Source organism: Prosopis cineraria, unplaced genomic scaffold (assembly GCF_029017545.1).
Source record: "Prosopis cineraria cultivar Desert tree isolate PC_DT_omini unplaced genomic scaffold, ASM2901754v1 PC2, whole genome shotgun sequence".
NCBI classification, from domain to species: Eukaryota; Viridiplantae; Streptophyta; class Magnoliopsida; order Fabales; family Fabaceae; genus Prosopis; species Prosopis cineraria.
In genome coordinates this window covers 15174221-15187240 of record NW_026555333.1, presented here as the reverse complement: position 1 = coordinate 15187240, position 13020 = coordinate 15174221, and the positions used below count along the sequence as shown (strand labels likewise).

At 32.6% G+C, this 13020-nt stretch overlaps 1 protein-coding gene and 1 pseudogene across 1 annotated transcript; one reads left to right on the top strand and one right to left on the bottom strand.

The window, feature by feature from the left end:
- Window positions 1-6713: 6713 nt before the first annotated feature.
- LOC129302558 (uncharacterized) lies at window positions 6714-11031 on the top strand (annotated as a pseudogene).
- Window positions 11032-11525: 494 nt separating this feature from the next.
- LOC129304006 (probable calcium-binding protein CML27) lies at window positions 11526-12291 on the bottom strand. The gene has a single exon (XM_054943619.1). The coding sequence runs from the start codon at window positions 12174-12176 to the stop codon at window positions 11751-11753; it is 426 nt and encodes a 141-aa protein (XP_054799594.1). The 5' UTR covers window positions 12177-12291; the 3' UTR covers window positions 11526-11750.
- Between the last annotated feature and the right edge of the window lie 729 nt (window positions 12292-13020).

Genomic DNA, 13020 nt, shown 5'->3' with positions numbered 1-13020 from the left:
AGGGATAAGCAAGTGTGGGAATAGCCAAGGGCTTATGTCTTAGCCCACTTCAAAGCCAATTTAGTTTATTTATTAAATAGGTTTATGCCTTTAATTTTAGTTTTTTCAAGACCTATTCTATGAATCCAACATGCTGCCCTACTTACATACATATATATTATATAATATGTCACACACACATCAATTTTACAATTAAATTTTTAATTAATTAATTTTTTTATTTTTAATTATGTTTTTGATCATATTAAACTTATATACTAATTTTAATATTATTACATTATTGTATTATAATTAATAAGTCTTTTTAATGATTATATATTGTAACTGATAAATCACGTTATATATTAAAATGTGTATTTTTAAATAAATTTTTAAATAAGCTTTTAAATCATGTTAGACTTTAAGTAAGTTCAGATTTAATTCATGAAATAAATCTTATATAAATTTTAGATTATGTTTAAACTTTTAACTTATCATATAGATTTAGGTTTGTTTAGGAAAAATTTAGTGTGACCTAATTTATGTGAGAATGATATTATAAAATCAAAAATTGTCCTTTTGCCCTCCTGAAAAATGTGCCGTGGAAGCTAGCGGAAAAGTTTAAGTGTCAAGTCAGGAGACAGGAGTTATGATGGCCATTACGAGTAATGGAAAGGTCAACGGGCCAGCTTTCACTTCGGAAGCATACGAGCAAAGCGTCAACACAGCTATGAATTATCATGCATATTAATCCACCAGATCATGGCCCATCCCATCCAGTTGTAGAGTCCGGTCTTTTATAGAGGAGCCTCACCCACCAGATTCGATTCCATTTCATAATTTTAGGGGGACACCAAATAGTCTAAATAAAACAAGCACATCATTTTCAGTGCTTTTACAACTATAGTAACTTTCTTAGCTTAATTAATATTAATATTAATATTAATATTTGTTGCAGATTAACTGTGCTAAAACATGCTTGTCTTGGAACTACACTGCCTCGTTGCCATGTGCTTCTACCAATAAAATCTTCAACACGCCAAGACGCCACGTCGCCACCTCCAAATTCAGTCACAAAATTAAAGGGAGAATAATGATAAAGTCATTAAAAAAATTAATAAAAGTTAAATTTTTTTAAAATTAATGTGCTAATGTCAATTCAAATGATTGTAAATTAAGAAATTTTAATTAAAAATAAGATATTTAAATTTTAAATATAATTAATCATTTATAATTAAAATTCTTATTCATAATTGCTTGAATTGATATTTTTAACTTATTTTTTTAAAAAATTCTATTGAAAGCCAAAGCCTAACTGTTTTTATTATTTTTAGAAACTTTTCTGTGGTTCTCTCAAAATTATAAGCTACGTAAGTCTTCCGTTCCAAAAAAAAAAAAAAAAAACAGAAGAAGAAGCTACGTAAGCCTAATAAAAATAAAAAAGGGACTAAATAGAATCTTAAGAAGTTGTATGGTCCACACAAGTCTTATTTTGCTATTTTTGAGCATGATCGGGCCCGCGCATGGAGCCATCAGCCAACAATAACTCAATAAGATATTATTCATCCATCTTAGTTGGGTGAGTCCAAGCCTATTCTCATCCCTCTGTTTTAGGTTTTGATCATGGTGGGTAGGAGGATTTGATTTTACGATATTTTGGTTATGGATTGAATGAATATTAAATAAATAACAAAATGAATAAGAGAAGTCAAGTCAGAGTCTTACCATATCCTAACGTAATAGAATATACACAACTATTTATATTAGTGTAGATTATTAGAGTTTAAACAAGTAGTGTATAGCAGATGTATCGAAGAGAGAAAGAGAGGGAGAGAAAGAACAAATTAGAGAATTATTTGTTCCGGTGTGTTCTCTACCTCTAGCTAATTTCTCTATTTATCATGGAGAAATGCCACCTCCGAAAAGGAAAATCAAATTAGTAATAATTCGCCTTATGGTGGAGAGAATAAATTGATTTAAATGCCATTATTGAAGAGGATTACTTCTCTTTTTGAAATTTAATTAGAAATTAATCAAATTAATTCAAATTTCAAACAACACGTTATTGCTTAATTATGTCACATCCCACTGATGGCTCATCAAGGGCAGATTTTATACAAATTCCAACATCAATTTGGTCAACACATTATTACGAGATTGTTTTAGATGTTGGTTATCTGTTTGTTTATTTTAAGCTTCATAGATAATTGTTATTCTATTGCTTTATGTTATAGATATTAGTTATTTATTTAATGTTTTAATTACTCAAAGTGTTTTATTTGAATGCAAATTCCTTTAGAACGTATTATATTGGAGGACATGAGGGACATAAATTCAATAAAGATTTTGAGTGAAGGGGATGTAGTTTAGCTAGAAAGATTGCAATGGGAGTCAACATAGTCATCTCCTAAACATGAATCTAGTAAACCCTATAATCTAATTGGCCAAGAATCTAACTTGAGCAAGTTGAAATATTGTATACCAAAGTAAGTATGCCTAATTGTCTATGTAATTGTATTGTGAATTAATTGGCAAGCAAGTCCATAAATGCTAAATTTAACAAGGGTGATAAGTTCAAAGAAAATAACTACGATACATGGTATCATAAAATCTGTTATGTTCTGTGAGAACAAGACATCTTAGATATCCTGATAGCTATGATCCCAAAACTAGAATTTAGGAATCAAAGAGAACAAGAAGTCTATGTTCCTGAAAGAAAAAGAATAGTGTCACTTGCATTACCATGCTAAGTGCAATGAATGATGATATCATATGTTAGTTCGAGTGTTGACAAAAAAAGTAAACATGCCTCATCCGCATTCAAGATGTGTGTCCTTATTAGATATATATTCGATACAAACATGGCACGTATTATGGTGTGCTTATGCAATTGGAAAATATTTATTAGTCGATCACATTAATTTGTACAAACATCCATGGGAGCACATCCAGTGCTCATCAGGTACTTCACCCTTGAAATAATTTAGACCATCTAGATTTAATCTGAATAGTCTAAATTTAAATACTTTTTTAAAAATAAAAAATTATAAAATTTAATAAATATATTAATTACCAATATGTACAGTTCATATTTAATTAGATCGATCTACATTTAATATTACTTTTTTTTTTACAATTTTTATAAATTAACAATGCAAGTTTACCCTAGACTATTTTGAATTAGATAGTATAATAAATTAAAAATTTTAAATCTAAATAGTATAGAGTAGATCTGTATAGTCAATTTATAAAAATTATAAAATAATAATATTAAATTTGGATCAATCTGATTAAATATGAACGGTACATATTAATAATTAATAGATTTATTTAAAATTTTATAAATTTTTATTTTAAAAAATAAAAAAAGTATTAAAATTTAAACAATCTAGATTAAATCTAAATGATTTAAATTATTTTAGGGATGATGAACACTATCCCAACATCCATCCCTTTACCCCAAATTAAGACAAATTAAGGGTAGGCAGGGTTTAGCATTTGAGTTTTGCAGCTAAAACCTAATCCTACAAAGTAATGTATATGGAAAAGTAGTACTCAGTCTCACAGTTCATCCACAATGGCCACGCACAAAGCCATGAATGATAAAGATTTCAAAATTTGTTTTCTCCAAGAAAGTCAAGGTGAAAATGGATCCTATTAGAATATGTACATTCCTTGACTCTGGAAGTTCCAAAATGCACCATCCCAAGAAAATCCTAAAGCACTTTAAAATAAATGTAGCCGCATTAGTTCACGTCAAATAAATGAATTTGTTATTGAATTTTGGGAAAGAAAACTACTTACTTGTGACTTCAGCTTGCACATTTTCATTTAATCACATGTCTAATATAATATCCTTCTTCGACGATTAATAATAACTCTAAAATCGAGGTAATCATGGATGTATCCAAATATGAATTACCAAGTTTTCATATATTCACAATTAAGAGAACAATTCTTAAAACATGTACAATAGCATCTCAAAATTCAGCATTTCAATCTCTATCAAACACTTATTATGCTCAAATCAGAGTTTTAAAACAATACAAAAGTTAGGAAATTAATTAAGACCCAAAACACTTAATTTAAAACTCAAAGCTGAAATTTGTGCAGAAAACGTGACATGTACCTCGACTGAGGGTCAACGTGTTATGACTCACTTGTCTCTATACCACGCGCCACAATGCATTGCATGCAATTTAATAGCAAACAGTTGCTATTATTTGATAACAATGGGAGCAAGCTTCTGACGCGTCTCAAATCTCCATCTGAGACAAGGAGCTTTCTTCTAGCTCTAACTAATGGCACAAGTTTTACACTCAAATTTATTTTTTACAAAAAAGTTGGATATCAAAACTCGTTTTACCACTTTTTCACATAAGACTCACAACAATGGTATCCTAACTCACACACAAGTGTCAAAAGTCTACACTGACCATCCGACCACATTCAATGGACATTAGAAGACTTATGCAACACACCACAATCGGCCAAAAAAAATATATAACAAAATCATCACTTAACCCAAAATTTCATAAAATACAAGGGGGAGAAATTTTGCACAAATCATTCATTTTCATTTCAAATCAATTAAAATATACATGTTTCTACTTGTACAAGTATTTTGTCCCTACTCAAGGATTTACAATTAGAACACACTAACCTAAGGCACAAAATACAAGTATGGCATAATATATAGTGCAAGTAGTTCAAAATCAATGCTAATTGGTAATGTAACGACACAAATACACATAGACAAAGTAGAAAGTAATAAAAATAAGATTTTCACCACAATACTATACCTCAATATGCTTTCCCCTAATTAGAATCGATGAGCTAAGTTCTGAAAATATTGAGAATTAAGGGATGAATACAATTATTTAGTAAGAAAGTTTTACCTAATCTATACAGTTGCATATTAATTAAAAACAGATGCAAATGGGTAAAAACACATAATTACAACACATATGATGAACTTGGCCGCAATTCACAATACCAACAACCATGTGATCAGGCCCAAAGGCATAAATACCCATATTAGATGATAATGCACTTCATAGAGTCGCAATAATACCAATTATGGGCCCCTAACACATGTCAGACTAAAATAATAATAGTCACGTGGTCGAATTCTAAATGTATGATCAAATTCTAACCTTATATCCTTTTGTTATCTCTGACATGAATGGCTATCACATGGCTATGTCCTTCACGAACTAACCCAACCTTTCACTTGTGAGGAGCTATCGGGGTAGGGTTAACTCACTCACTTGTGTAACATGATTTCTCCCAATACAATAACCATAAGGTGTTGTACCCTTAATCTAGCATATATATATATATATATATATTAAGTTAATATAAGGTAAGATTGTGTGTTAATATATGGTTTTTATCAATTTTATTTTTTTAGTTAATTTCATTTCTTCTAATTCTATTTAACATGAGACAAGGTTAAGATTCTTTCCAATTATTTGAAAAAAAAAGTGTATGAGAAATTAGAAAAATGAGAATGTAAAAAATAAAAAAAATTAAAAGTATGTTTAATATATCCAAAATTTTGATACTATTTACATGATTTGTAAAATCAAATTGAACTGGTCGAGTGAACTGACAGTGCATTTGATTTGATTTTGCACTTTATTTGAGTATTAATCAACCTAGGTTACCCTAGGCAACTCAAGATTAATCCGTCTAACTCCACGAGTCAGGTAGGTTGAGCAAGTTACATGAAAATAGGAGGAAAAAAAATGTAAAAGCCTCTCACCAGTCGCTTCTTGGCTTTGATCTCTTACCGATGGTTTGATCAAAAAGAAAAGAATAGACCTTCGACCTTTTCGTCTGTGAACTCTGTGTGTTTGTCGTTTATGAGACTCGTCTTTGACCTTCTCGGCCTTCCATGGGTTTCATTGGCAACTTTGCTTCACCACCAACTTTATTGCTATTGTCTGTCACTCGCCATAGTCATTGTCTCGTGTTGGTGGGGCTGTTCTCGCAGGAGGAAGAGAGGCTGAACCAAAGGAAAGATGAATTGAAGAAGGAAATGAAATGGTTAATGAAATAATGGTATTCAAATTTCAAACCATAAGTACAACAGTTTTATTAAATATTTTTTTATTCAAACGAGGTGTTGGTTTTGTAGTCAAAACATCCCAACTAGCCATACATGCTTTCTCTTTTTTCTAACTGACCCATTGACGTTTGCTCTGCTTGTCACTACTCAATATTCACATACCTGACATATTTTAATTTCTTATTAATTAAACTTACATATTTTTATATATTTTTGTTATTTTTAACGTTTAAATTTTTTATTTTTATTTATTTTTAATTCTATATTTATATCTTATTATTATTATTTTTTGTCACTTTAATTTTACTATTATGTAAATTTTTTTAATTATTATTAGAATTGTTTTTATATATCATATAAGATGTTAAGTCTTGAATATGAATAAATATATTAAAAATTAATAAATATTTATTTAAATTATATTATTTTATTATGTTTGATTTAATTTTAATTTGACTCCCAATTAAATTCTTACCCCTGACCTTTAACTTTAGCTTATGTAATAATTGATCTGATTTTTAATATCTTGATTATTTAAGACAGGAGAGTTGGGTATAAATTTATAAAAATAAATTTTATTATTTAGAGTAATTAATTTTTGGCCCGTACCAAATTCTTCCAAAAATGCCAATTAATTATAAACCCGATAAAGCCCTTGTTCATGACTAGCGGATCCAGTTCTCTTAGTCGACGAACAAGCATCCCATGCTCCGTCGGACGCCGTCCACCTTTGTCAGCCCTGCGAGGTTGTTCTCGGGCAAGCAGTGAAGAAGGTTCGAACTCTAGGGCCTTTTCTACTCCCAAAATCCGGTGAGATTGATTTGTTCTATCTGGTGTTTTGAATCTAGATTTGAATTTTTCCCAGAGTCATCTGTTCCCGCTGTTCTTGCTTTGTTTTAAACCTTTCATGTTAATTTGGCTTTGAATCCGGTCGTGTAATCGTTGAGTACTGACACCTTTGGATTTGGGAATATTTACATATTGAGTTTATTTTTTTGAACTAGTTTCGCTTGAATGGTGTGTAATTGCCTATTATACTTCTTCCCTTTTCATTTTGATTACTAGCGACTTGTATGATTTAGATTTTTTCTTTTCAATGTTGGATTTGTTGTGTTTTGTTTCTGTTTATTAATCTCTTTATATTATCATCAAATTTGGAAATTCTCGTACTTGCGATGTATGATCTTGTGAATGACTTGGCTCGACTCGTGTCAAAGTATCTGGAACAAAAAATAAAAGGACATTATATCAACTATGCATATTTCAAAGATTTCGGTAGTATAGGTCCGCCTATGCATGTGTGCATGAGCACGCATGCTTGCATGCATGGTGTGTTTGTGCCCCTTATCTCCAAAGCATCCTTAGCTGGTTTCATACAGATATGCTGGTGAAAAGAGTCCTGGTCAATGGTAGGATCATGTTGTTTGAGTCATATACCCTTTTACAAGGGAATATTGTTTTTGTTTATGCAGTATACATTTGTGCTTATGAAAATGTTTATGGAGTTCAAATTTATGCTGGGTTTAAGGATAGTAACTCATTAATGCATAATTTTATCAATCATTATGTGATATTATTGGGTATGAATATTATCATGTTTGATATTTGATGCTACTTGAATCACGAATTGAAAAATAAAATATAGTAATTAGTATATTGCTGCTTCATTTGGTGGACCAGGCCTTTTGTTTTCATTGGCCAAGCCTGTTTTTAAACGAGCCGTACCCATGATCAGTTCTCATGAAGAGGCAAATAGACTAGAAAAGCCTTTTTCCAACTCAATGCAGCATTTTTTTTTCTAATTCTTTCGAACGTGCTAATTGCTGGTTTAAATCTTAATCATGCAGCCTAAAAGATTGCAGAGATATAATTTCAGTGCGTGAAGGAGATCAGTTGGTGTAGCTACACTTTCCTGCTGCCATCATCTTCTGCACCATCACATTACATTGTAGAATTCACAGTCCAATTTCCCCAATCTTGACTCCCAAGTACAGGAAATTGTGTAGAGCCTTTATTGTTGGTGGAGAGGCTTTCTTCCTGCACTTGCTTCCACGTTCCTCTCTATATCCAATTACTTGCAGATGAAAATGTATGTTCTTCCTATTAATCTACCTTCTTATCAGTTTTTTTTTTTTTTTGAATTTTTCTCAGCTTGAGATAAAACAGTTTAATTATTTGTCGCAGTCTAGAGGCCAATGCTGGTGCTCTTACAAATTTTGAGGTCCGTGACTTTTTACGAGCTAAAGGAGCATCAAAAGATCCAACAAGGGTTCTTGCTGAAGTAGCACTCTGAGTAGAAGGTTGAAGAGAAATCTCTATTCATATTTTCTTTTAATGATACTTGCAGACCCTTAAGTTTGATGACTGTTATGCTGATCTAACAGATCTATGATTATCTGGTCGATACTGCTGCTTGTGATCAAACTAGAGAGAATGTCAATGAGTTCTTGGAAAAATGCAGAAGGCGTGACCTTGCAAAGGCTGAGGTTCTAAATATATAAAACATTAGGCCAACTGCTGCCGTTGAGGTTTTTCCTGTAAGTACTAGGTTTACTTTGACATCAATTTTCCAAGTTATCTCGGCTCTGCAAATTTTTTGACTGTTCACACCATTTTTATGGTATTGGTTTGAACCTAAGGCTGTAAAATTGTCTACTTAGTGGATGCAGAGGGTTAAGTTGTTTACTGGCTTTAGCTTTGAAGTACAGGGTTTAAAGGTATATGCAACACATTTATTAGGCTGATTAGCATAGATTATCATATAGTGCTTGCATTTTTATAACCGCAAAATATTAAAAAAAAAAAAAAAAAGCTACTTGTCTCTAAATCATATCAAACTGGAAATCAGTAAGAAACATTTGGAGGAGGATCAACAAGTTTGGACCATCATGCCTGCAAGTTTAACAAGCAAAGGGTAATTACTTGTCTTCAGATCAACATCCAATGTCTTAAATTTATAATCAGTGCTGTTTCTGAGACTTTGTTACCACTTAGCTTTCTTCATCAATTGATGAATCATCTTTCGGGAAGTTCTGAGATGTTGTCTCAGTTGGAAGCTTAGACATTGGCTTTTATTTTGTTTTTAAAGAGGAGAATTAAATTCATGACATTGAAAGCAAAGACTAGTAAGCATAATCTAAGAATGACTAAAGATGACCTAAGGTACAATAAAACCGTTGAATGCTTCAGTTTTTGTTCCATCACCTTGGTAAGTTGGCTAAATTTGTTGGAATTCGACTTATCACTGTTATTACTCATTTGCTTGTGGCGATATAAAGGTGCCAATTTTTGTTAGTTGAACTTGAGGTTATTGGTAGAAATAGAAACTAATTGCTCTTTGAATCAATTAGTTGGCAGCAGAATTAGTTGATGTGGTTGTATTTTGTTCTATAGTCAATCCTGTTGCCCATTTCTGGTCCTTCGATTTGCAAGTCCAAGATACCGTTTTCTTAAACCATATATTGTGAATTGTAATTTATTGTCGTATGAGGTTTCTAATTATATATAAGAACGAACACTTTTTGCTGGTTTCCACATTGTTCTCTAGCTTCTGTTGCCAATCTCATGGTTTTTGCATAGATCCCAGGTTTTATCAACGACAAAGAGGGTTCAAAGTTCAAACCTCAAAGTGTGTGCTTGGATTAGAATTTGTAAAATAGCGGCTTGACTCAACTGCAGAACAAAGAAGAAGGATCATGGTTGCTTTTGCTCAAATCTGAGTTTAGTAGATTTGCTTTTCCTTGAACGTGGGTTTAGGGAAATCAAACAAACAAGTTTATGATTGATTTGGTTCTAATGTGAGTTTGGGTCTGGCGAATGGGAAACCGAACATAGCTAAAGACGCGTCAAGAATTAGAATAGAATGAAAATCTTTAGTTGTGAATAAGAGACGTCCTTTGTGTTCCTACATAAGAGCAATAAAAAAAAATTTAATCAATACCTCTGGGTCTATTTATAATAAACACATTATCATAGTTTAATTATAACTATCATGTGTTTTTCTTATAAATAGGCCCGGAGGTAGTATTAGGAATGAGATTATATGAATGAATTTAATAGATAATGCGTTATCATATTTTTGTATGAGAGAGGGAACAACCAAACGGGATATGTAAGTTAGGGCCATTCTGAACAGTTAATGACTTGGTAGGACTGACGTGTTATCTACTGTTTATAACAAAAACACTTGTGCATGAATTATTTATTATATTAAAAATTACTGTGGCATTCTATGATTGACGATAATTGAATAATTCTATACTTCGAATCTTGTTCTTGCTCCTGGATCCTCACATCAATCAAGATAAATCATCACCTTCTGAAGACTATTTAAGCAATTCTGAATTCTTTATGAACTCCAAAATGGGATAATATCCGTAGCTTTTGTTTCGTTGTAATCAATCTGTTTCCTTTTATCACACAGATTATAGAGAAGTGCACGGATCGTTTCCCAGATGAAGAGATTGAAGAAATAGTAGGGCTGGTAAAGAAAACATTGCCGGGCAGGCCGGAAACTGAAGTTATCACTCAGGCTACTGAAGAAACCGCCGCTTCGAAAAATGAGAAAGATAGTGAGACTACTAGTTTAAGGCCAAATTCAAGATGAGGAACACATGGACACGAGTTGAGACTTAGTCAGTACTGCATGATTAAGAGCATTATAGGAGCCTAAAGCACACTGACTGATATAGCGTTCTGGTCAAAATATTACTAATTTCATAGGTTAGTTGATGAGAATGAATGGTCCATAGAAATCATATGATGGGGCACTTTCAATTGTGCCCGTGTTTGGTGACTTGGAAATCACTGGGGACTCCAGGGTTTGAGAATTCTTTGACCATACTAGGATGCTATTTCTCCCTGTTCTTCGTGAAAGCTCGTGTCAATCATTCAATTGTTTTATTTTTGTTCATAATTACAGTTCGCTTTCCCCCTGAATTAATGAAGACTCTTTTGATGTTCGTTGCGGTTATGGCTTGTGACTGCACCACAAATTTCTTGCATTTGGTCTTACACTAAACTTTTTTAATTTTTTTAAAAACAGGTCTTACACGATACTAATTGTGAATAAACACACATAGGCGGATTATTAATAAATATTTATAGTTGTTTTTATTGAATACTATTTTTTATTGGATAGAGTCCGTGTAAAATCTCAAATCTTTCTTACTAGCTAGCTCAATAGATTTTAACTTGTGTTGTTCTTGCGTTGTTTAGAAAAATATTTATTTCATTCTTTTAGTATTAAAACAAAAAAAATAGCATCGTCATTCATAATTTCTAAAATAATTAATTCTTACTCCAAAGTTTAAAATTCAATTAAACTGATTTATGATCCCAAAAAAAAAAAAAATCAGTACCGCATGATTTTGTTGGTATATCTTATGTGTTTTATTAATCCAATCTCGTAGCGTAGTGACTTCAGACTTCTGAGGAAATACGAAAATGGTTAACAGCAATGGAAGATATAAAATTATACAAGACGACGAGATATTGCATATGATCAGTGACGTTAAAGAAAGTTTTGCATACAATTAATTGATCATTCGCTAATAGTAGAACATTAATCTAACACACGAAACGATTGCAGAGAATACAATCCATAATATTGCATGATTGCATGTAAATACTGCAGACAGTCTCCACAATCATCCTTCAAGCATATTCACCTACCGTTCAATTCGAGGTATATTTGGTTCTAGGCGCGAGTCATCATCCTCTTGAACTCCTCGAAATTGACGTTGCCATCGCCGTCGGTGTCGACGGAACTGATAATTTTCCGGCAGTCGCTCAAGGATCTCTTCTCCCCTAACTTGCGCAGCACCGCATGCAACTCAGAGACCGAGATCAGTCCGTTCTTGTCCAAGTCGTACAGATCAAAGGCGTCACGGAGCTCCCTCGAGTCGGCGAGCTTTTCTCCTCCAGAACGATGGAAGTCGGCGAACTCGTTGAGATCAATGTAGCCGTCGCCGTTCTTGTCGAGCTCGGCCATGATGCGCTTGATCTCTTTCGACGTCGTTTTGGAGTCGAGTGTATGCAGCATCTTCTTGAGCTCAGAGCTGGAGATCTTACCGTCGCCGTTAATGTCGAACTTGTTGAAGATCCGACGCGTTTCGTCGTCCATTGGAAGGGAAGGGAACAGAGAGACAGAGCAATAGCCTTCACCCTCACTTCACGCGTCTTCTTCCTATAACGCGTTTTGGGAAGTTAAAGGCCGTGTCAGGCAAGGAGCAAATTGGGATTTAAAGAATTCAAGGGGGGAACTGGTAAACAATAAATATCGGACACGTAAACAATCAAAATAAATAGTCCTCTCCTCTACCCCTCTTAAGACCCGAAGGTGGGGTCTTTCCATTTTTTTTTCTTTTATTTTCCTCCATTTCCTTTATCCTCATCATTTATTAATTTTTTTATTTAAAAAAATTATTTAATAAAAAAATTTGAATGACAGAGATGAAAAAAGTGAAAGAAAAGGGAGAAAAAAAGGGGAGATACCCTCATTCCCTAAGACCCCCAGGAAAAGCATTGGGTGTAGGTAAAGCTGACCACCACAACTTTACTAATATCCTCCAAAAATTTGGTTGATATTTCAAATCGCAAAACTTGTCCTAATTTCAGTATATTATTGAGACCCAAATTGAAGTCTTGAATTCTCTCGACCAAAAAATATATTTACAGTGTGTTAACAGAGGTTGATATTAATGGAATGAGCTATGATTGTTTAGAGTGCTTGATTATATTCTAAAATATTTCATTGTTAGTGTCATAAAAAAGACTACTCTCGTGGAGTTTTAATTGCTAAAAGATGATGTTGTTGAATGAAATCCTGAAGGATATTAGTTCTCAAACAGGTTAGTATTATTATTAGTCACATAAAAGTCTTATAAAATAAATGATGTTTATAGTCTTGAAATACAAAAAAAATAAATGGAAGAGATGAACTTAATTAAATCTGACAATGCTCAAAT